The sequence below is a fragment of the Anthonomus grandis genome, chromosome 14, assembly GCF_022605725.1.
Source record: "Anthonomus grandis grandis chromosome 14, icAntGran1.3, whole genome shotgun sequence".
NCBI classification, from domain to species: Eukaryota; Metazoa; Arthropoda; class Insecta; order Coleoptera; family Curculionidae; genus Anthonomus; species Anthonomus grandis.
The window spans coordinates 13,796,126-13,821,072 of NC_065559.1; the positions used below are offsets into that span (position 1 = coordinate 13,796,126).

Sequence of the window (24,947 nt, forward strand, 5' to 3'; positions counted from 1 at the left end):
AATCATTTGTGAACTGAGGATCATTCCTTAGATTGTTATAGACAATTAGATAAGTTTGTTTGGCGTCTGTATTTAAACAATTACGTTTTAAAACTGCTTGACTTTTTAAACCCTGTAGCTTCTACTTCCCTTGCTTCTTTTTACATCCTCAACACTAGACAATGAACTATCAGAACTACTTAAGTCTAAATCACTGTCCAGATCACTCTTATTGTTTTCATCACAAATGTTATTGTCTTTTTTGTGCGTCCACGGTCTCCATAAGCCTGCACAAACAGTTCATTTGCCAAATTTTCCTGCCTATTTTCCCAGGGTCGAAACATTTTAAGGTCTTAGGTATAATACCAAAACAAATCCACAAACACAAATAAAAAAAACACACTTCCTCACAGTAAAAACTGCAAAAAATTTAGACGAATACAGGCCAAATTCTCCACTTTCATAAACGTGTAAAAAGCCAAACCGGCAAAAACCATCAAATAATAATAACCTCAGATGGCCTTCCTCCCAACTATTAAAGGTGATAGAACCATCCAACAACTATTTTAAAGGCGATAGATCCATCCTTAAAGATCTCTTTGAAAAGACGACGAAAGTAATACAAAAACAGCCCAAACTTGCAAGCCAATTTATTTGGGTACGGCCCCGTAATCCTCAAAATCAGTGAGATAGAGATACACAATCCCTTGCACAGCCTGAAGTATGAATCGCCAAAACGTAGTTGTTTTATCTTTGTTTAATAGACTGGCTAAAAAGAGGTGAGAAGTCTGTGAGTGCTGGAAGTGTTTAAAATTTTTTGTAAGATGCTTGGATTTTAGTCCGCGGTCAATTTTTTTATATTATTTTCTTTCTAAAAATGGACATATTCGAAAGAAAAATAAAAAATAGTGTAATACATGAGGTTTTACGTATACTTAAAATGATTTCATAGATAAACTATATAATTTTGTCATTTAAACATGTATATCATGCGACAATAAATACGACATAGGCGCACCTAGCCGCAGACTAGTTAGTGCGGCATCTGCGACACATCAAAGATTCTAATAGATCTCTGAACTGGACTTTAGCTGTTTCTTCATTCCATTTTACTGTCATCTTGTTGACAGTGGCTTGGCGACTAGCTACACAAATTCGAACCAGAGATCTTTGCATTTTTGGACTGATTTTAAGTGCCTTTCTAACACCGTGTCTTAAAACTTGAGTTGAACCTGTTTCTCCGTACTCTTTAACAATATCTGCCACCGTAGACTTGACCACATTTATTTGTTTAGCGATATCTCGAAAAGTGTTTCCTTGATAAAACAATTTTATGATTTCCCGTTTGTTGCTTTACCACTCGACAGACTGCTTTACCAAAGCAAATCGATTGTTTGTCAAAACGTCAAATTAAAAACACTGTTTTTTATTTCCATGGCCTACTACGATTTTTTTTTGTTTGTGTCCGAGCATTTATGTGTTAGCAAATATTGCGATGTTATCACTATTTGCTTAATTTTTTCGTTCAGAATCATATTGCATAAAAACAAGTTGGTTAATATAATGTACAAACAATATATTTCAACACCTAATAAAAGAAAAAATATATTTTTTTAACTTGATGAAAAAAAAAACTTTGGGACAGAATTCGATAATGTCCGAACATTTTTGTGTTAGGGCCCGTGTAAAGTAAGCTAAATTGGCGCGCTTAAGCAAGATAAACTACTAAAAACCCTAATTTTTGTTTTACTTTAGTAGTTTCCAACCTAAACTACTAAATAAGAGCAACACAGTACAAAGACTATGAGAATAATTAACGCATTTACATTTTAATAACAATACCTGAAAATGTTCGCCTTATTATAATTTACAGGAAATATATTTCTATGTATTTGTGCACGTGTAGTCTGTATTTCATTGTGCCCAAATTATATAAATTATGTATGTCCACATATTAGTTGAAATATATTTAAAGTAATAAACAAGAAAATAAGTAAAACATTACGAAATATGTTAAAGTAAATATTCAGTGTGCTCCAGTATAGTGAGTGTAATTTGGATCAATCATCATGTTGCCAATTATTCCACACCAAATATTACACCTGTAACAGGAATTTTTTCTATTGATAAAAGCTGCTCTAGCATTTTACTCTCCAGCAGTCGTTGGATATGTAGAAACTTATATAAATCCTAATTATTCGTATAAAGAATTCTTTTGATGTCTCAGACTTTCTTCTGGTATGTCACACGTTACTTTTAAAATTTTATCATCTTTTTAGAAATATAAAAGAACTTCTTATTAATTTCGCTCAGAAGGAACGACCTCTGGCCTTTTTCAGGAGTTATTATTAACTAGTTAATATCTTCTATGTGGACACTATAGACTGTATTTGCGAAGAAAAAGATTTTGAAAAGAACTTTTTGATCGCTTTGGATATAGCACTCAACTATAACTGCAAAGGTTTTTCAATGGTATGATGTTACACCACAATGAATTTAATAAACATCTTGGGATATCAAGTAAATCAGACTTGACATACTAATGCTGTTGTATCTTGTAGCGCGGTTGGTCTTTTGTAACATGAAAAACTTTGAATCAAGAGATCATAGTTTGGCGATTAGCCAAATATACCCTAGTGAAAGTATCTCATTATTTATATATAAGACTCATTGTCTATTCCATGACTTTATTAATCACTGTGGCTTTCTTAAGCTACATATTAAATTAGCTTTAGAATGAGGTATTAAGAATCTAAATCAGCTAAAAAATAAAAGATACCTTGAAAAGGAATCAAAATTCGGACATATATCATTCGTAAAAAATACTTTCATTAAAGAATAGAGTGCACATCTGAAATAACGTATTATATGATATCCCATTTACAATACAATTGGTATCAATATCCAACAAACAAAATATCTTGTACACAGACAAATGTTATAAAATACAACTTCATTTAAAGCCTAAAGTTTAGCAATTAAATATTTTTTAAACACTCTATAGATTAGGAGAAATGTATAGGCCTACCATCAAATACCTATTCTATACAGTTCACCTTTTGAATGCAATGGATAAAATGGATAACTCTACGCATTAATGCTCAAATCTAACATAAAAATTAACTTTAATTTTATTGTGGAGAGAAAAATGATTCAGTCCATAAAGTGTCCACTTTAAAGTTATGTACATGGGGATTTTGGAAATTGTTAAAGATACAGTGTGGGCGAAATGGGGAAAAAGTTTTGCAGCGCCTATAAATAGTCTGCCATCTACTTCTTTAAACTCAGAGTAGCACCGGATATACAGGGAAAAAAGAAAAAAGTGCGTTTTATAATCGTTTATATTTAATTTATTATAAATGATACAATAATAAAATTTTCTGTGGCGGTAAGAAATGATCGTGAATTTGAAAATATGTAAAGTAAAAAATAATCTAGGCTCACTATGTTGAATGATGCCGAAGTCAACTTTTGTTTTTCTTATGGTCACCATATAGACTTTTTGCACTTCCAAATTCCCGTTTAGAAATGTCGTTCGACTATGTATAACATGTGTATTTTCTGCGAAGACAAATAATTAAAATTAACAAAATCAAAATTTCATGGTAGTAGGCTTTAATCAAAGAACTCGAAAAATTCATCGATTATCCCAATATCCCATTATCCCCTTTTTCCGAAGTCGAATTAAACTTTCTCAACAACAATTTAAAATTTAATCTTCCTACTAGAACCGACCGAAGTGTTACGGAAACATAGGCTATAGAGGCTAAAAATGCTTTACAGTCAACGGATATATCAAACAAGAACATTTTAAGAGCAATAATAATTTCCTTTTTAAATCAAAATAGTTTCTTTAATAATAAACAAAAAATAAATAAAAACAATAACAAAATTAAGATCAATAAAAAAGAAAATATGGGACAACGATAGTTTTCACAAAAGCCGATAAGGGATCATGCTTACTTGTCTTAAAGAGGGACGATTACTGTCTAAACGACATTTTTTAAATATTTTACATTTTTTGGTAGTTTTAAATATTCATACATATTTATATAAAATTGTTTATATTAGCCGGTCAAGGTGTTTGCGATGGATTTTAAGCTCACGTTTGCTATAAGTTCGCAAGGTCGAAATTAGTAAATAGTTAAAATTATGATTACGATGCTCACCTTAATTTGTATAATTACCTCGAATTGTTATCTTAAGACTGATATAAATAGTTGTTAATTTTTGTGAATAAACCAGTATTGAATTCTACAATCAAGTGGTTCTCTACTCAACCTATTACGGCCAAGCCACCCTTGCCTGTAAACCTATAGTGAGGCTGTAGGGTATAGGGTATAGGGAGCTATAGGGTAATAGGGAATAAAAAAAGGTTTAGGGAACAGCCCTAGATCTTTTCATGGTCCTTCGAGCTTTTAATTGAACCAAGAGCAGCCGCTCACGACGCTGTCTCCATCTACAAAAGGAGTTGCCGCCCATGACGCCGCCTCCCTCTTCAAATTAATCCAATAGGAGTTGCCGCCCACGACGCCGCCTCCATCTTCAAATTAAACAAAAGGAGTTGCCGCCCACGACGCCGCCTCCATCTTCAAATTAAACCAATAGGAGTTGCCGCCTACGACGCCGCCTCCATCTTCGAGTTAAACAAAAGGAGTTGCCGCCCACGACGCCGCCTCCATCTTCAAGTTAAACCAAAGGAGTTGCCGCCTACGACGCCGCCTCCATCTTAAAGTCAAGCCAGGAGTAACCGCCAAAAAGAGCCGTCTCCATCGTCAAGTCAAGTCAGGAGCAACCGCCAAAAAGGACCGACTCCATCTTCAAATCAAAGCAGCCAAAGCAGACAAGTCAGTCAAAGCAAAGCAGCCAAAGCAATCAAGCCAATCGAAGCAGTCGAGCCAATCAAAGCAGTTAAAGCAGTCAAGCCAGTCAAAGCAGACAAGTCAAGTTAAAACAGTCAAGCCAATCAAAGCAGTCAAGTCAGTCAAAACAGACAAGTCAGTCAAGCCAAAACAGCCGCGCCCATCATCGAGAAAGCAATGGAAGAAACGAATAAAATTGCCCTCCGCCAGCAGGAGCTAGCGGGAGAATTAGAACAACTTCTAACCAATGTAAAGAAAGATTCAAACTCAAGAAAAACATCATCATTTATTACTCAGAGAAACCAACAGGGAGACAGAATATGGGACGCAATTGTAGAAAATGACGAGAAGCTTAGAAAAATCGGAGAATTCAGTCATAGTTACTTCACGAAGAAATACTTGGACCAAATTAAGGGATTGTACGATAATTTAAAAAGCCATTTGAAGACGTGCAAAAAACCAGAAGAAGAAAAGAAGCCTGAAGAAGACGAAGCAATACTAAGACGAGAAGAAGTAGTAGTCCAAGAGTTTCAATTTTTGATTGAAGAAATTGAAGAAGAACTCTGCAGAGACAAACCTACAACTCGCTATGAATTTCTAAAAGAAGACACCAAGAATCAATGGGGTCCCATTCAGCAACTTCACAACGGGATCCTCTGCAAAGGCATTACAAGCAAGGAATATTTATCTGCCCACCGTCTAATTAAAAGGTCATACAATGATATTATAGAGAAGCTAGACGAAAAAATAAAGGAGGGCCAAAATCTATCAAACAACACACCCATCCCAACAATTCACATTCCAACATTCAACGGACTGTACGAAGAATGGCCCACGTTTGACGATCTTTTTACCAGGATAATTCATCGGAATGACAAATTATCAAATGCACAGAAGCTCCAGCACCTCAAATCCCTTCTTCGAGGAGAAGCACAAAGCACTATCAAGCACCTACTTGCAACAGATGGAAACTACCCCGCAGCATGGAATTTATTGAAGCAGAGATATCAAAACAAACGTCTCATTGTATCAAAATTAGTAGACAAGATTTATGAGTTTCCGACAATTACGTACGAATCAGTGCCAAAACTTAAACAACTGTATGATGTCACAACCGAATGCCTAGAAGGCATTAAGAATCTAGGCTACGACACGTCATCGTGGTACCCGATAGTAGGAAGAATAATATGCAGAAAATGGGACCAGGAAACGACAAAAATCTACGAGCAAACTTTAGAAGACCCTCTAGAAGTCGCCACACTAGAAGACATTTTAGAATTTTTAAAAAGAAGAGTCTTCAGTCACTTGAAGCACTCAACTCAGAAAAAAAAGATAGATTCCCAAGAGATCAAGTATGCCAACTATGCTACCGAGGACATAATATTTGGCGCTGCAATCTATTTTTGCGCCAATCACCAATGGACCAAATGAAGATGATAAAAGATCATCAACTATGTACCAGATGTTTAAGCCATAATTCGAGAGATAGTTGCACCGCAACAAGCAACTGCAAAATCTGCAGTGGACCCCACAATACTTTACTACATCAAGACTGACAAGCCACTTCAAACGCAAGAAATGGAAACTCCACCTCAAGGCCACAGAACTACCAAAACAGCTTCAGGAGAAACAACGTACCGAACTTCAGGCCCAATATTGTCAACTCTAGATACAATGAATCGAACACAAGAAATAACAATTTAAGAAATCACCCCCAAAGCACTCACCACGCAGCTGAAGAAAGAAACAATACCGATAAAAAAGAAGTTCTACTGGCTACAGCGCTAATACAAGGCACATCATACGACGGCACGTCCCATTTATTAAGAGTGTTAATTGATCAAGGCTCCCAGTCGTCATTTATTTCTGAAGAGGCTGCACAAGCATTAGCTTTACCAAGACAAAAAATACGCGCCGAAATATCAGGAGTCGGCGACAATGAATCGAGTGTTTCCAAGTCAAAAATAAAAGTCCAATTAAGGCCAAGATTTCCCAGCGACTACATAATCACAACAGAATTGCTAGTATTACCAAGGATTACGAAGGCGCTCCCGAGAGAACCGTTAAACGAGATAGACGCAGGAGAATGGGAAAATACTATTCTGGCAGACCCCACATTCAATACAACGGGACCAATCGACGTACTACTAGGAGCAGAAGAACACGGGAAAATAATACTAGAAGGGCTCAAAAAACGGGATGGACTAATAGGACAAAAAACAGAATTTGGTTGGATTATTTCTGGAACAATGATCATCAGTGAAAAGAGTAAACACCTACAAATAAAGAGCATGATATCAATAACAGAAGAAGATAATCAACTGACCAAATTTTGGGAAATAGAAGAAGTCTCATGTCAACAGTAAATCAGGCCAGAAGACCAAGTGTGTGAGGAACTCTTTCAAAAAACAATAAAAAGAAACAAGGATGGAAGTTATACAGTGAAGCTGCCCTTCAAAGAGTATCCACCGCAATTAGGAGAATCAAAATCCCGAGCCATAGCAAGATTTCAACAATTAGAGAAAAAGTTTGTAAAAAATAAGAGCCTCTACGACCAGTATCGACAATTTATGGAAGAATACATAAGGCTTGGGCACATGGAAAGAGTGCCCAAATACGCCTATAATCAAGGAAAATATTACATACCTCATCAAGCTGTCACAAGAGAAGAAAGTACAACTACGAAACTTAGAGTAGTCTTCGACGCATCATGTAAAACAACCAACAAACAAAGTTTAAACGAAAACATGCATACCGGACCCAGATTACAAAATAACCTGGCAGACATTCTACTACGCTGGAGAAAACACAGACTTGGATTTATAGCAGACATAGAAAAAATGTATAGACAAATAAAAGTGGATAGTGCAGATCAGGAATATCAAAGGATTGTCTGGAGAGAGCATCCAGATGAACCACTACAGGAATTCCGATTAACCACAGTAACATACGGAACAGGCCCGGCACCATTCTTAGCCATAAGAACTCTTCACCAACTAGCTCAAGATGAACAAAGAAACTTTAAAAAAGCATCGAAGATTATCCTGGAAGACTTTTATGTTGATGACGTACTTTCGGGTGCTAACAGTGTCACAGAAGTACATGAACTTCAAAATGAACTTATAAAATTACTAAAATCCGGTAATTTTACACTGAGAAAATGGTCCAGCAATTCCAAAGACCTTCTACAAGAAATCCCAGAAGAGCTAAAAGAAAAGAGCACTGTTGAAATTGGTGAAGAAGAGGTCAAGAAATCACTAGGAATATTATGGAGTCCAGCTGATGATAGCTTCCATTTTAAAGTCAATGCAATAACAGGAACCAGCAATACTAAAAGGCAGATGCTGTCAGAAATCGCGAAGATATTTGACCCATTAGGATGGTTAGCACCCTTTACCATTCGAGCAAAACTAATCATTCAGGATCTGTGGCTTCAAAAATTAGCATGGGATGACATTGTCGAAGGAGAACCCTACAAGAAGTGGCAAAAAGTTCAAGAAGAAATAACCAGCATTTCAAAAATCAGAATTCCAAGATGGATCCAATACGACAACCAAGAAATTAATCTGGTGGGATTCTGCGATGCGTCCGAAAAAGCATACGGTGCAGCAATGTACAGTATAACGAAAAGTGGAAATGAGATTAATATTACTATGCTACAGGCCAAATCCAAAGTGGCTCCAGCAAGAAACCGGACTACCCTTCCAAAACTAGAACTATGTGCTGCCGTACTACTCGCTAAATTAATGGACAAAACAAAAAAGGCCCTAAAAATAGAATGCAAAGAAGTCTATGCCTGGACAGATTTAATGATCACACTAGGCTGTATTAAAGGAGATACTACAAGATGGAACACTTTCGTCGCCAACCGAGTCTCCGAAATTGTGAAACTAATACCAGCGCAGAAGTGGAACCATGTCAAATCTCAAGATAATCCAGCTGACGTAATATCAAGAGGCATGGTAATTACCGCTCTAAGAGAATCAAAATTATGGTGGAAAGGACCGAATTGGCTGTGCAACCGAGAAGAATGGCCTATAAACAGTGAAATCCCCGAAATTGACGAAGGACTAAAGAGGATCAACTGTCATCAAGCATGTATTACTACACAAGGGGAGGATTGGAGCCGTTTTTCGTCATTGACTAAAATGCTACGAGTTCTTTCAGTATGTAGAAGAATGAAAAAAGACTCTCCAAAAGGAAATCTAAGTCCAGCAGAACTAGAATCGACATTAGAAGCCGTCATCCGAGGTGTACAAGAGTCAGAGTTTGCAGAAGAAACCAAAATACTTAAGCAACGTAAAAGAATTGACAAAAGAAGCAAATTACAAAACCTATACCCAATATTGGATCAAAATGGAATAATGCGTGTAGGAGGAAGACTCAAGAATGCTAATATACCAATCGATCAAAAACATCCAATCATAAATAGCCATCTAACAAAACTCATCATAAGAGATGCCCATGAGAAAACATTGCACGGAGGAAACCAACTAACTTTGGCCTACATTAGGCAGAAATTTTGGATTATCAATGCAAAACGGACAATTGCAACAATGATAAACAAATGCATAAAATGTATCAGATATAAGCAGCAACAGCACAACAAATAATGGGAGATCTACCGAAAGAAAGAGTCACACCATCACCCCCGTTTTCTCATACTGGAATCGACTACGCAGGCCCCATATTCATCCGAACAACAAAAGGAAGAGGTCATAAATCGTACAAGGGATACATAGCGATTTTTGTGTGCATGGCAACCAAGGCAATTCATATTGAAATAGTAAGTGACATGACCACAGAGACTTTCCTGGCAGCATATAGAAGATTCATTTCACGAAGAGGACAATGCACAGACATATACAGTGATAATGGAACCACGTTTGTCGGAGCAGCAAATCACATAGAAGACGAAGTACTAAAAATAACTGAAACACAAGAAGTACAAGACGCAATTAGCACCACAGGGACAAAATGGCATTTTATTCCACCCTCCTCACCACACTTTGGAGGACTGTGGGAAGCTGGGGTTAAATCAACAAAACACCACCTACGAAGAATCATTGGAGAAACGACATTAACATTTGAAGAATTGTCAACGTTAGTATATCAAATTAAAGCGTGCCTGAACTCTCGGCACTGTATGCAATAAATGACGCTACAGACAATGAGACAATACTCACGCCAGGTCATTTTTTAATTGGAAGGCCACTAGTAGGCCCATTTGCATGGTCAGAGACAGACATAAATGGTTCTATGCTTCAGAGATGGAAGTTAATTCAAAAAATGAAGAAGGACTTCTGGAAAGTATGGTCAACAGAATACCTAAGTAGACTACAAATGCGATACAAATGGAAAGAAGACAAAGAGAATCTGAAAATAGAGACAGTAGTGCTTATCAAAGAAGACAACATTAACCCAGCAAGATGGCCATTAGCGAAAATAACCAAAGTGCACCCAAGTGATAACAACAAAGTTCGAGTAGTCACCCTCCGAAAAGGAAATACGGAAACAAAAAGGGCAGTAACAAAATTAATCCCGTTACCATGCGAAAAGGAACAAGACTATCATCAACCCGCAGAGACAGTAAAAAGCAATGTAACAACATCAAGGAACGACCCAAAATTTCAGCGTAGTCGACATCCAAAACACGGAATTACGCTATTAAACATTCTGCTATGTTTCACCATTTTTATGCCAACAAGTGGGACAGCAAACTATGCAATCAAGCAACCCGCGAAAGGCCTATTTATCGAGCATTTGGGAACATCCAGAATCGAAAGAGGAGAATTTAGGCTTCAACTCAATATCAACAAAAGTCGAATTGATGATGACAGTAAAAAGGTCTCACAAGTAATAAGTCGATTCGAAAGCCTATGTGAGGAAGCAAAACAACTTTCAACAGCAACAAACTGTCAAACATTGGCACACCATCTTCTAGATAAAGAAAAAGAGATAGAGTTGTTTAACACTGGATTATTTGGAGTTCGCCGCAAAAGAAGAGGACTTTTTGGCCAATTCCTAACATCGGTTTTTGGAGTAAATGATGAAGTTTATAGGGACATCGACAGCTTACAGTCGAATCAAGAAGAACTAATTCAAACTTCCAAACACCAAACCAAAGTAATGATCTCTGCTATCGCGCAGATCAATGATACAGAAGTAAAAATAGAGCAGCACATCAATCGATTCCAAGAGAAAATAAGCCAAAGTATGGAAATCATCAATAAGATGAAAGGGTATGAGCGCATAATAGACAGTAATGAAGTTAATATTCATATCCTTATGGTCTATCAGCTGGCATCAAATTTCATAGCTGAAATAAGTGGCTACTATTTAATACTGTTCAAGATACTATTTGAACAAGGATCGATTTTCACCATCTTATCACCAGCCCATGTACACAAAATTCTTCAGAAAGCCAACGAAAAATTACCATCTCACTTAAAAATAAGGCAGGTACCCATAAAGACATCGCTACAAGAAGAGGGAAGACAATGGGCAAAAATTTTTACACATTTTGCCATTGAAGATATTTCCGATTTCAACCTCCTGAAGGTATATCCTACAGCTCTACACGTTGAAAATAATTCCTACTGGTCTCTGGACATACCTAATGACATTTTGGCTGTAGACTACAACAATCAACAATACTTTGAGCTTCACACAATGAGTTAACAGCATGTATACATCGAAGCAGCCATTATTTATGTTCGCCGACAACAGTTAGGAACATAGACGCCAGTCCAAATTGCGTCATTGACGAAATATATCAACGACATCAAGGGAATTCTTGCAACATAACAAAACATAACCTCCACACGACTATTTGGAAACAGCTTTTTACTCCAAATACATGGATGTTTATCTCTCCAAATCCCATAAGCATCGCAATCACGTGCAATGGCATACGAGAAGAAATGGTATTAAACACCACTGGTATAATTCAATTAACCGAAGCATGCATTCTAAAAACAAAACAAAATAATATAATTGCAAACCGATTTGATACCGTTCCTGTTGTTTCTAGTTATACAAAAACATCAACATTTATTAATGTCAGCGACCTACACCATACAAAACAAACACAATCAGCAGTTTTTCGAGAGAAGCCGTGTTCAAGGTATCAGATGACCTGACTAACCTTTCGATTGACGAGCAGCGACTAGACCTGCAGCTGGAAGACAAGATATGGAAGAAGGTCACACTCCACTCCTATACTGCAGGGGGCTGTACTATACTGATCATCATCCTAGTGTCTTGAGTATTCCTATGGGTTATTAAAATTAGACAATACAAGCAACGAGAACCCAGACATAAGACCAGAGAGACCGAGATGGTAGAACTCCGACCCTTAAACATTCCTCCAGCAGAAAGCAGAGAGAGCGGGGAATATGTCTAAACGACATTTTTTAAATATTTTACATTTTTTGGTAGTTTTAAATATTCATACATATTTATATAAAATTGTTTATATTAGCCGGTCAAGGTGTTTGCGATGGATTTTAAGCTCACGTTAGCTATAAGTTCGCAAGGTCGAAATTAGTAAATAGTTAAAATTATGATTACGATGCTCACCTTTATTTGTATAATTACCTCGAATTGTTATCTTAAGACTGATATAAATAGTTGTTAATTTTTGTGAATAAACCAGTATTGAATTCTACAATCAAGTGGTTCTCTACTCAACCTATTACGGCCAAGCCACCCTTGCCTGTAAACCTATAGTGAGGCTGCTATAGGGTAATGGGGAATAAAAAAAGGTTTAGGGAACAGCCCTAGATCTTTTCAATTACCTAAATAAAGTAATGGATTTTCTAAACACAGATGACTTTGAAAAGGTCGACAGAGATCCTACAGCTCCATCCTTTAATAAATTTAAAAAAGTCTTAGACATGACCTTGGTAACCTTAGAATATTTTAATTCAACAAAACAAAAACTATATCCCATGAACCCTAAAACACCTCTATTAATTAGACCTGTGGTTTCCTTTGTTGAGTCCCCACCCGCTGATTGTCTGGTCTTAGTCAAAGAGCTTCCCAGGGGGAAACTTGATTCACTCTTGGTGGAAAATCTACTTCTTTCTACTGTGTTAGATCAACATTTTTTCCAATTTAACAACCGTTTTTTTAAACAAAAAGAGGGACTAGCAATGGGCTCTTGTTTCTCGTCATTTCTTAGTGAAGTATTTCTTAGTAACTTAGAAACAAAATAATGAGCAGTAATTTTAAAAATAACATCATCTTTTATAAACCGTATGTGGATGATATCTGTATGATTTGGAATGGAAGTGAAGTAGAGCTTACAAATTTCCATAATTATGTCAATTCTCTTCACTCTAAAATTGAGTTATCACAATCGAACGGGAACAGAACAATACCTTACCATTCTTAGATTTATTGCTTAAGAGGGAAAGAAATAAGATATCCTTTGAAATATTTCGTAAACAAGCAACAGCAGATAATATTATACAATATAATTCAACATGACCGTCCTCACATAAATTTGCTTCTTTCCATTCCTTGTTTTACAGACTTTTTAACATCCCACTTTCTCGTGAAGCTTTTAAAAAATACTTCCTTACCATTAAACAATTAGCAGTCAGTAACTTTTTTCCTCTTAAACCTATATATAAAATAATGTATTTTTAGTATGTGAACAAGTATAAATTATCATTTAATTTTATCAACACACTATACTATATTTATATACACACTAACAAACAAACTATATCAAAACTTTTAGGTCGTTAACTTATTTTGGACTAATCTCGTCACAACTATCCCCTTTGGCATAACCCCAGCTTTTAAGACCAATAATACATTAAAAAGACATTTAAATTTCACAAAATATTTGTATTGCCAGTCTCTATATGATAATGCTCCATCCACCTTGCACCATGATGATTTATAACATTAACAACATAGGTTCATAATAAATATTTTTTAGGTACTAAACAAAGATCCATTGAGCCCCAGACTAGAAATCCACGCATATGCCGGGCCTATGGACAAAAAAGAAGCTGAAACTTTCCGAAAAGTATGGAAAACTCCTCCGAGGTCTTTAAATTTCAATTCGCCAAATGCCAAAAGTTCCCCAGTAGAAAACTTAACTGCCCTTAGACTCAAAGATCCCGAAAAAGGGTTGGAAAGATTAGGAAAAAAATTAGCAAGCAATTACCAAGTTAGTTGGCACGAATATTGGGAATTTTTGGACTGTTTTGTTGACATATCTTCGGAAGAGGGCCTCAACTTGTTGGAGAGTCATTTGAGGACCAAAGAGAAAGATTTACAAGACAAATTTCAAGAGTGGTCGCCTATGTCACCTTTGTCACACCCGCCAACTGAAGCGGTAAGCCCTATGAGCAGTCTTTGCAACGCTTTTTCAGCATGTAAATTAGACGATACGAATAGTCCGTCTTTTTTGACCGAATGGAAAAGTCCAATTGACCAGCAGCAGGTTTGCCGTCCGTTGGTATATGTTGACAAGGCTTGTCAGGTGAGTAAGTTTCCTCTGTGGTTGTGGTTGTAGATAGCTTCCCTGTGTTCGTGGATCAATGTTTATTTGGGTTGTTTAGGAGTCATCTTCTTAGAGTCTTCTTTAGGAGTCTTAAAAACTTAACAGGTATGATATTATTTAAAAAATGGTCAAAAAAAACATTTTGCATTACTTTTTTTTAACACTGACTTATTAAAAGAATTAATAAAACATTGTTTTTTTTTTTAATTTAAATGTTTGCTTCGGAAAACTTTGTTTTCTTTTGTTTATAGATAAATTTCTTAACGGATCACATTCTAGATTTGACCGTGTTTTTCATTTTTTTGATTTAGTTTAAAATATTAGGCTATAATGTACAGGGTGGCCAAATAAGAATGCGAGGTACTGTATCTGGGAAACTATTCATCGTAGAAGCTTGCGATAAAAAAATTTATTACTAAAATGGCCAAGAGAATGACCTGGAAAATATTTTTAAGTTTCTAAAATGGCCGCTAGGGGGCGCAACTGCAATCTTGAATCTAGAAAACTGATGTTTCTGTAAATTTTGCTGAATTAACCTAACAAAAAAATAGCTGATTATTAAAGTAGAGACTAATCCGAACCTTTTTTATTTGAATAGTTTTGCTGTATCTCTAAAAATAAAGTGGTGGGGGGTGTTCAAAAGTTGGCTTAAAACACACCCTGTATACTAAAAACGCCTTAGCCGATTTTATCAAACTTAGGCTAGTTGAAAAGAGCTATTATTAAGCTACGAATATTATTATATTTCATGTTTTTTTAGTTTTACATCTCGCCGCTAGAGGGCTTTTTTCGGCTTTCTGACACAAATGACTAATTTTCTCAAAAAACTTAAATGCAATGGTATAAATTTTTTTATACAAAAAAATAGCTTAATGACGCCTAAATATGCTTGCGAAAACCGCATCTTAATATCTTCATCCTAACCTAAAATTTAGGCCAAAGAAAATTTTATATGGAAATCCCTTAATATTTATAAAAACTACAAAATAATTTATTTCGAATTTCTTTTATAATGTAAGTTGTGGCCCTATAAAGGACCGATTTTAAAAAGAAAGGGTTTTAATGCCCCAGTAAATTCTCGAAATGCTAACCATCACGCTCTATGCATTGCTGAAGCCTCTCATGGGTAGGTAGATAGAACTGCAGCTTCAATTTCGGCTCTCGGTATGGTATGTATTGCATTACGAATGCGGTTTTTCATATCTTCTCTAGTCGTAGGCTGAGTCTGAAATACTGTTAATGTCCTTTAACCGCCCCCATAATTAGAAATCAAGACAGGTTAAGTCTGGGGATCGCGGAGGCCATGGAAACGGGCTTCCTCTTCCAATCCACCGCTGTTGAAAAATGTTATTAATATGCTCTCGCATATTCCTAGCAAAATGTGCTGGACAACCATCCAACTGCAAAAACAAATTTTGCCGGACTTCCAGTGGCACATCTTCCAGCAACAACGGTAATTGATTTACCAAAAAGTCGCAAAAAAACATTGCCATTTAGAGATTGCTCAAAAAAATATGGTCCAATAATGTTGCCTCCAAGTATACCACACCACACATTTAAACTCCAGCGCCCTTAGTGCTGAACTTCACGCAACCAATGCGGATTTTCTGCAGACCAATAATGCATGTTATGCAGGTTGACTCGTACCGTCACTATTAAATGTGGCTTCATCGGTCCAAAGATTTTTAAATAAAAAATCTCTATCCTCACGTATCATGCCTAATACCCAATGGCAATAGTCCAACCTACGGTCAAAGTCTGCTTCTTCCAATGCCTGATGTAAATTAACATGATATGGGTGCATTTTATAAATATATTAAAAAAAAAGCTGAACTTAAATAAATCCATGTATGGCGATGGCTATTATCCTATTGTCTTTCAAAATATTTTGAATCGTTGTTCTTAATATGCCTAATTCAAGGGATAATGCTCTTGTGCTAACATGAGGATTTCCTTCAATATATCCCAGTACGCTGTTAATATTGTCCACATTTCTTCTAATTCTTGGCCGTTGAAACCTAGGCCGAAAACTACCATTGGCTCGTAAGTTCGCCACTAATCGGGGAAAAAATCTAATATCGCAAGGACTTCGATTTGGATATCGAGCAGCATAAACTCTTTTTGCTACTGCAGCATTTTGAAGACATTCAAAATAAACCGCAAGCATATCAACAGCTTCATCGTTCGTAAAACGCATTTTGCAAAAACAAAAAATGCTCAAGTAACGTAAAACTTTTGACAGCTTACTATTGACAATTTGAGGAATGTTTATAATTTGAGTAGACATTTGTTTTGTTGCATTCCATGGCCTGCTTTCTAATAATTATTTTTTTCGTATTATATCCATAGTGAATATATAACATAAAATAGGTCTGATTTTTGATATAAGCATTATTAATACTTACCTTATAGTGATATTAGGTAATATTTTCAAAAATGGTAAATTTTGTTTTCAAAAGTAGTGAATTTTAAAAAATTCCAAAATAATTAGTATAAAAAAATTAAAATTTAAGGGTATAAAATAATCTTTGGCCTATATTTTAGGTTAGGAACAAGATATCGAGTTGTGGTTTTCGCAAGATTATTTAGACATCATTTAGCTATTTTTCTATGAAAAAAAAATTATATCAACGCATTTAAGTTTTTTGAGAAAATTAGTCATTTGTGTCAGAAAACCGAAAAAAGCCCTCTAGCGGCGAGATGTAAAACTAAAAAAACATGAAATATAATAATATTCGTAGCTTAATAATAGCTCTTTTCAACTAGCCCAAGTTTGATAAAATCGGCTAAGGCGTTTTTAGTATACAGGGTGTGTTTTAAGCCAACTTTTGAACACCCCCCACCACTTTATTTTTAGAGATACAGCAAAACTATTTAAATAAAAAAGGTTCGGATTAGTTTCTACTTTAATAATCAGCTATTTTTTTGTTAGGTTAATTCAGCAAAATTTACAGAAACATCAGTTTTCTAGATTCAAGATTGCAGTTGCGCCCCCTAGCGGCCATTTTAGAAACTTGAAAATATTTTCCAGGTCATTCTCTTGGCCATTTTAGTAATAAATTTATTTATCGCAAGCTTCTACGATGAATAGTTTCCCAGATACAGTACCTCGCATTCTTATTTGGCCACCCTGTATGTATCAGCCAAATAGAATAATAATGTTAATGTTAATTAATTTTTGAAATCTTATTTAAATTTTAGAATTTTTAACAAACTTAAAAAACAATATCAAATTGAAAAAATGCTCAGTTCTATTTGACGTATCCGAGATTTGTTAATATTGTTAAGAATATTATTATTCCCTTTGGCTGATATACACTGTGTAGGGAGTATGTTTTATCCTAATGGCAAATTTTTTTATTTACTACGTGATATCGTCTATCTAGATATCGCTAACTAAGACCATGTTTCTCTCGTTATATCTGTAGTATTACTTTAATTGTTCTAATTTATCAGAAAAATTGCACACGTTTATGAAAACAATGAACTAAAACAAAATGCAGTTCCATATATAAAAAAAAATTTTTGTTTGCAAAATATAAAAACAAATTAGAATCTTACACTCAAAACAATGCAGGAAGTTAAATAAAGGATTTTTTTATTTAAACATTAACATTATAAAATGCTCAAAATCAATTGAAATAGATTCCATTACGTAGAAAAATCCTATTATTTATATTACAATTAGGGAAATTATTGCCATAGGCCAATTAGAAATCTCTTTAGTTTATTTTTAATCATGTTAATTGGTAAAGATCGAATTGTATTTGCACTTTATTAAAGATTTTTACAGCTAAAAACTCCGGTCGACATTGAAAATAGGTGCAAAGGTCAATATGTTAGGGTCTTAATGGTTGTCGATCATCATCAACCAAGGTCGTACAGCACTTCCATGGCCTTGCGCTGAAGTCCAAAAACTTTCATCACTAATGGTGCACTGCCCCACATTATTATCACATAGGATGATACGTAAGGATGACATAAAGTCTGCGGAGCATGAATAATGACTTTCTAAGTTTACTTGACACAATTTTTATGGGTTTATCCCATTCTAGTTTAGTTTAAAGGTGCAACCCTCTAGCCCTAACTTCGTAACTGAGGGCAGAGAAAATAGTTATTTATGTAACAACAATTCCCATTAACAAAAAAGGGGATTATACACACATGTAATATACAAGTTTTTTTTCTACTACTAATGAAAACTTACAAAAATCAAAAATACCTTTATACACTATTAAAAAAAACTTTACGTAATAGTGTGTAAAGAAGTGTCAAAGTAAAATGTCCAGAAATACAGCAAAATGTTAAAATATTTTGAATACTCCTATGAGCTCTTTAATATGCCAGTTACCAGCATGATTCTACACACTATTAATTTCTCTTTGTATTTTTCTGTCTCAAATGTGGTTCCTATTAAAAAAATGTGACAATCATAAACCACTGCCAAACCGTGAAAGTCGATTGGTTTCGACGGAAGATGTACGTAAAGCTAACGTCCGATTGGTTGCCAGCAAACCAACACTTCTATAAGATTTTTATTTTTTGTGGGTGTCAAGTATGATTATATACATCGAATTATTAACCCTTTACGCCTTTACAACGAGCCTGGATAAACAAATAGGCCGCTGGCAACCGATCAGACGCTACCTTCACGCATATTATTAAAAGAGTATATCTACGTTTTAAAAACTTACTATGTAAGTAATTTAAAAAAAAAATAAGTAAAATTGTAAAACGATATAAGAAAGTTTAAGTTTTATAATTTTAAGGCATAACAAATTTTGCCAAATAAAAAATTTTAATTTTAAATTTAATTTAAAATTTTTTTCATTCGCTTAGTTATCTCCCAAAAAAAAACCTGAATTACTTAGTGGCTTGCGAATGCAAGATATTATCTTCGGATTAATTGAATTTATAATATATTAGATTCTTCAGGAGAATGGCATGAGTGATCACAGTAGGATATCTGTATACTAACTAGGTATTTTGTTATTTATATTACGTGAGTCGATTCATTGATTATATTCATATCACCTTTGTATGATAACATGATTTTCTTTGTATTTTATTAAGTTTCATTTACAAGCACTTACTTGGTAGTCTTATGACGAAGTTATGTTTAATTTTCAGTATTATCGTTGATTGAGAAATTTGAAAGATACGTAAATGCCCTGCATTCAACCGTGCCCGTCTGTAGTGAGGGCCGGGGACGCGCGGAACGAGAGGGACTTGCTGCTTTTGAGCGACGCTTAGCGGCCAAGCGCGGTAATTCTCATTTCGATTCAGTTTCAGCTGAAAGAAAACCGATATCGGGCACCCAGGAGAGTTTTAGCAAATGCATAATCAAATTGTTTTCTCATGAATCGAAGCGCGGTTTATCACTGTATAAAACAATTTTTATACTGGGGTTTAGTGTTGTTTTTTGTATGAATATAAATATGTACATATACCTACCTAGAATTCGGCCAAAGTAGCTTGACCTCTGACCTTGATGTGCACAATGGTTTGTACCATACAAATACCGTATCTTTAATAATTTTATTCGCGCATCTCAGAGGCCAAGCTACTTTGGCCGAGTTGTTGTACATAATATAGTTTTTACGATCAACACAATAATATACAAATTTGTGTGTTTTAAGTCGCACAATATGATATTATTATTATTACGTTTTAAAATTTGCTTATTTAGCCAAAGTCTTCTGTAATCTTAGAAAATATTAGCTCATTTTAATGAAGATTTGGGCCAAAGTTTGAAATTATCATAAAAAAAATAAATTAGTACCTATTACCAAAGTATATAGATTTCAACAAGTAGAATCACTTCTTTGATCGCAAGCGAAACTTTGAAGTCCATCCACAAAGTTCACATTAGAAATGCGTTTACGGGGGGCAATAAGGAAAGTATTGAGTTTAATAATATTATTAGGCAAAATCAAGGTTTTTTTATTTTAAAATATTTTGATGAGTTTTGACGCTTATTCATTGTGACACATTAAATAAACAACAACTAAGTAATAGGTAATATATTTATGTATGCATCCAGTCGCCATTTTTTCTTTGCTTTTATTTCTTTTTATAATACTAATGAAATGCTTAAATTTGAGTCAAAACCTTAGGAATGTTGTTAAGAAAACTAGAATCCCCTAAAAACCCTTTAATCTTACTAAAGGTGTACCTAATATAAAGGGTGTAAACCTAAATGTATACCTTAATTGCCGACTAGTTAAGCTGAATTTATACAGACAAATAGAATAAAATAAGGCCTTATTTGATATTTATGCATTTAAACAGCAAAATAAAATAAAATAAGGAATTACCAATCACATGCCAGGTATATTTCAAGAAATTGACCAATTACATACCAGGTAAATTTTATCTCTTTGTCTTTCAATGGGTTTTCTGACCAAAACGCCGTGCGTTCTTTCGTTTTCAAATAAAAATTAAATATTAGTTGCATTTTGGTCAACTTCTTATTTTATTTTGCTGTATAAATGCCTTATGGGGGTTTGTGTAAATTGAACTCTTATTTTAGTCTTATTTTATTTCTTATTTTATTCAATCCAGCATTATTATTCTCAATAATAAAAACGTAGGGTTGTACCGATTATCTTTATTTTTTTGATTGACCTGGTTACTTAAGAGGAATCATTTGGTTCAGACACTTAATTTAAACACCCTTTATTTAATCCTTTACTTGTTTGTGGATTTTCCCAAAATCCACCTACTATGTAGGTATGTAGAAACCTGGACGTTTATTCTGCCTGGACGTTTATTAGAATGACGTTTATTTCTAGACGTTTATTTCTACCTGGATATTTACTACCATTTATTATTAAATAGAATATTATTTTGTTGAATCACAGTTGGCTGATCAAAACACATGTAATTAGTGGGAAACTACAAAAAGGAAAATAATTAAAAAAAAACACTTGGTTTATATGTAGGTATATGCATATATTTCTTATTTGTTAATAATCGTAATTGCATTACAATGCACACTTACTATTCTATTACACAGTAAAAAATATTAAATTATAAACAATACATATTTATTTAGAGGAACTATGTACGAGTATAATTTTATAGTTAGTATTGTCCGTGAGAAGCCATTATCAAACAACTACTATTAATATAAATTATATTAAAGTAAAAGTCCGTAAAACTAGCACTAAATGACAGAATATTCACAAAAACAAAAAATATTGGCACACTCGGTAAACGTCGAAAATAATCTGAACCGAGTCAACCCTATAACCACATTTCGTCGACGAACCGGTATAAATTCCCCGCATGTGGGGGATCGATAAACTCCGATAGGCGAGAGGGGCGGCGTCGGCAGGTGCGGATGGTTAGTCGAAAAGGGTCGAGTGACTTGACTGTGTTAGACTGTGCTATTACAGTTTGTATTTTTTATGTAATATCTGTATTGTTGTGACGAATTCATAATGAGTTACTTATTATATTGGGTATTACGTCACTTATAGCAAAAATCAATTTAGAAATTTTTATCTCACACGCTCAAAAATTGAAAAGAAGAAGAAAATAGCCTTATTCACGTATTTAAAAGAAATATGAACTTAAATCTGTAACGATACCGTTCGATATACTTAATTTAATTTAAGTTCAATAAATTTTAAATACAATAATTTACTTGAGGTATAATAGATTTTTTTATATACCTAGGAGCTGAGGTTCAATCTATTAATCTCTGAGCTCGTTTCCTCTTTTCATTATCCTAACTTTGTTATGAATATTACAATTAAAAAACGATAAAAAACAACAAGAAGACCTACTTTTTTTTAAAAATACCTAATTTGAACCAACGTTTCGGTATAATATTAATACTAATTAATATAGTTATATCTACTACCGTTATCAAGGTAATTAAAGTAAAATTAAATTAAATTAAAAATAAAATATACTTATCTTCCAAATTTTCAGCTATGTAGTATCATCAAAATTTCTTCCTAATTCGAAAATACTTCCTAATTCGTCCTTGTATTTTTTATGTCAAGAAATCGGCTTTTTTATTGCCTTTTTAAAGATATATCGCACTTGCATATTGGAAACAAAAATAAATTTAAATGAAAAAATGTTCTACTCCATATAATATTTACGTATCTCTCCTTTTCGTGGGGTTCTTATGCAAAGTACCCGAAAGATTAGATAGCTTCTATTTTTTTCATAGGTATACATAGGCTATGATGACCTGTAGGTATAAAAAAATACCTTAAAATTTTTTTTTTTTGTAAATAATTTACATAGTTTTTTAATAATTAACTTATTAGTGATTCTTTGATAAAATTATTATTTTTCTATAAGGTTTATTTTTCTTTTTAATAGATTTAGATTGGCGGTCCTTTTTCTTGTCATTGACGTTCTTTTGAGATTCCCATTTCATTTGTTTATAAAGCATTGTTTTTATTAATATTTTTAATAATTTTTCAATATGTTCGGGACATAAGTTAATAACATTTATATCGATTTCATTAAGTAATAACCTGAAAATTGATTTCATTACACCATTGTGAAGTTTAAAATGTTCAAAATAAGTGTGAAATGTTGTTATTAACATTTGGGTTAGTTCTAAAAATTCATTTGAAGGTACTTTCAGGCAGGAAACATAATTTTCTTTTGCATAATCTTTATTTAACAAAAATATTTCCTTTTCGTCGTTTATATCAGCATTGTTGCTCTGTACTAAAAAGTCTATTTTTACAATTTGTTTTATTGCAAAATCTTATATTCAAAATATCCTGCAACATATACATTTGAACAGGTTTCTAGTGTTACCTCATTAGATACAGGTGATGATGACCCTTCTTGATGTGTTTCTAAAAGTGCATTAGAAATTGTGGACGATGAAGATGCTTGAAAATCGTCTTCTTCAAACTCTGCTGGTAAGTTTTGGAATTCCATCGAAAATGTTGTATTTTCTTTTTCTTCTCTTAAGTCATCTAAAATTAGTTGCTCCTGAAAATCTTCTTCACAATTACCGGTTTCTAATGCCTTTTGCAACGTAATGTTGATATTGGACTGCAATGCAATTCTGAAATGTTAAATACTAGGTTTTAAATTGTATCCACATCTATTTCTAGCCACCGAAAAAAAATTTTCCAACGGATCTTGATTTAGATGAACGGTTATAAGATATTTACAATTAAATTCTGAAAAACTCTGAAGATGCTCCCATAAACTAAGTATTGATTTGATTCTCCATATGAATCCATTTAAACAGTAAATATTATTTCTTTTTTTGCCGTCTTCAAAAACTTCGATGGTTATAAAATATTCCAGCCCATTTTTTAAATTATTCAATGAAAGTTGGTCCTTAGTCGATAAAGGACGCCTATTTGGATTTGCATCATATAAAACTCTACTATTTAAAGAATCAAAAATGATATTAACTATTAACGTTCTCTACAAATTCGGCAGTTTGTGCTGCCGTTGATTGAGAAATTGGGCCCAATTTCTCAATCAACGGTGCTGCAGTATTGCTTGTAAAAGCATGCAATTGGGAAGCTGACCTCACAGCTGCAGCCACTGAGTGGGAAAAAATTTGTACTGCATATTTTACCCTCATTTTTCATAAAAAGGTGGCTTTATATGTTGATCTGTCAGTTTTGGCATCATCCTTGTAGTTGTACTTTTTTTGTCCGTCTCGTAAGTTTTAAGAATATCCAGCCAAGAAACTAAATGCCCGTTTACCAGAAATGTTAATTTTAAATTTATAAAATTATTTCTTAGGCTCTTAATTAAATGCGGAACATCATATATCGTAAAAATCTTAATAAATATATAATAATAATAAAAGTAAAATGTTGTGTAATCCCTGAACAACATATTTAATTAGTTGGGAGAGGGTTTCTCCCTTTACCGATGTTTCGGATGTAAAGTAGCAAAGAGGAATTTTCCAGTTGTCAAAAATTCCTCTTATATAAAAAAAAATTAATCAATGCAATGCCCATTTTACGCCCTAGAAACCCTAAATCCTCATAGCCTTCAATATAGTCGTGGCATTGATTGTAATCTAACTTACAGTTTAATACAATTTCATCAAAAAGCAGAGCGCAAACTCGTTCTGATTTACTCATTGTTTTAGCTTTTAAAGCTATTTTTTTTGTCAACGTATTTTCTAACCCAGTTTTTAGATTTATAAATTTTAACCATGACTGTATTGTTCTTACAGCTGGAAGACAGAATAATCAATTATTTCTAAGAAATTTATAGCATCCCGGGATTTATAATATAAAGACAGAGCAAACTGCCTTTCATCTGTTTTCCAACAGTTTCTTTTACGCGATGGATGTTGATGAAACTTTTATGCAACTGCATGTTGATGAAAGTTTTGACACTGTGACTTTTAGTTTTAAAAAGATTAATCACACATTCTTGATTTGCATTTTTTCTCTTTAAGCGAATATTTCTCATTTTATGATTATGAAGTTTTTTCTTACAATTATCTAACCCAACTGTTAAGCTACTGCATTTCCGTTTCACTTGCGACTTGGTAGATGAAGGGGTTCCTGTATCGCCAAACATTACCAGATTAGACTCAGCAGTTAATATTTTTTTTAAATCGT

General features: G+C 34.1%; 1 protein-coding gene across 6 annotated transcripts in view; it reads left to right on the top strand.

Moving 5' to 3' along the window:
* Positions 1 to 24,947, top strand: part of LOC126744649 (ankyrin repeat and LEM domain-containing protein 2 homolog) — an 84,129-nt gene that overhangs the window by 21,299 nt on the left and 37,883 nt on the right. For 5 of the 6 annotated variants that reach the window (XM_050452154.1, XM_050452155.1, XM_050452156.1 and 2 more), the window contains exon 5: positions 13,795 to 14,343. In XM_050452154.1, the coding sequence (XP_050308111.1) occupies positions 13,795 to 14,343 (549 nt within the window). The remainder of the gene's footprint in view (positions 1 to 13,794; positions 14,344 to 24,947) is intronic. The other variant, XM_050452158.1, reaches the window with a different exon arrangement.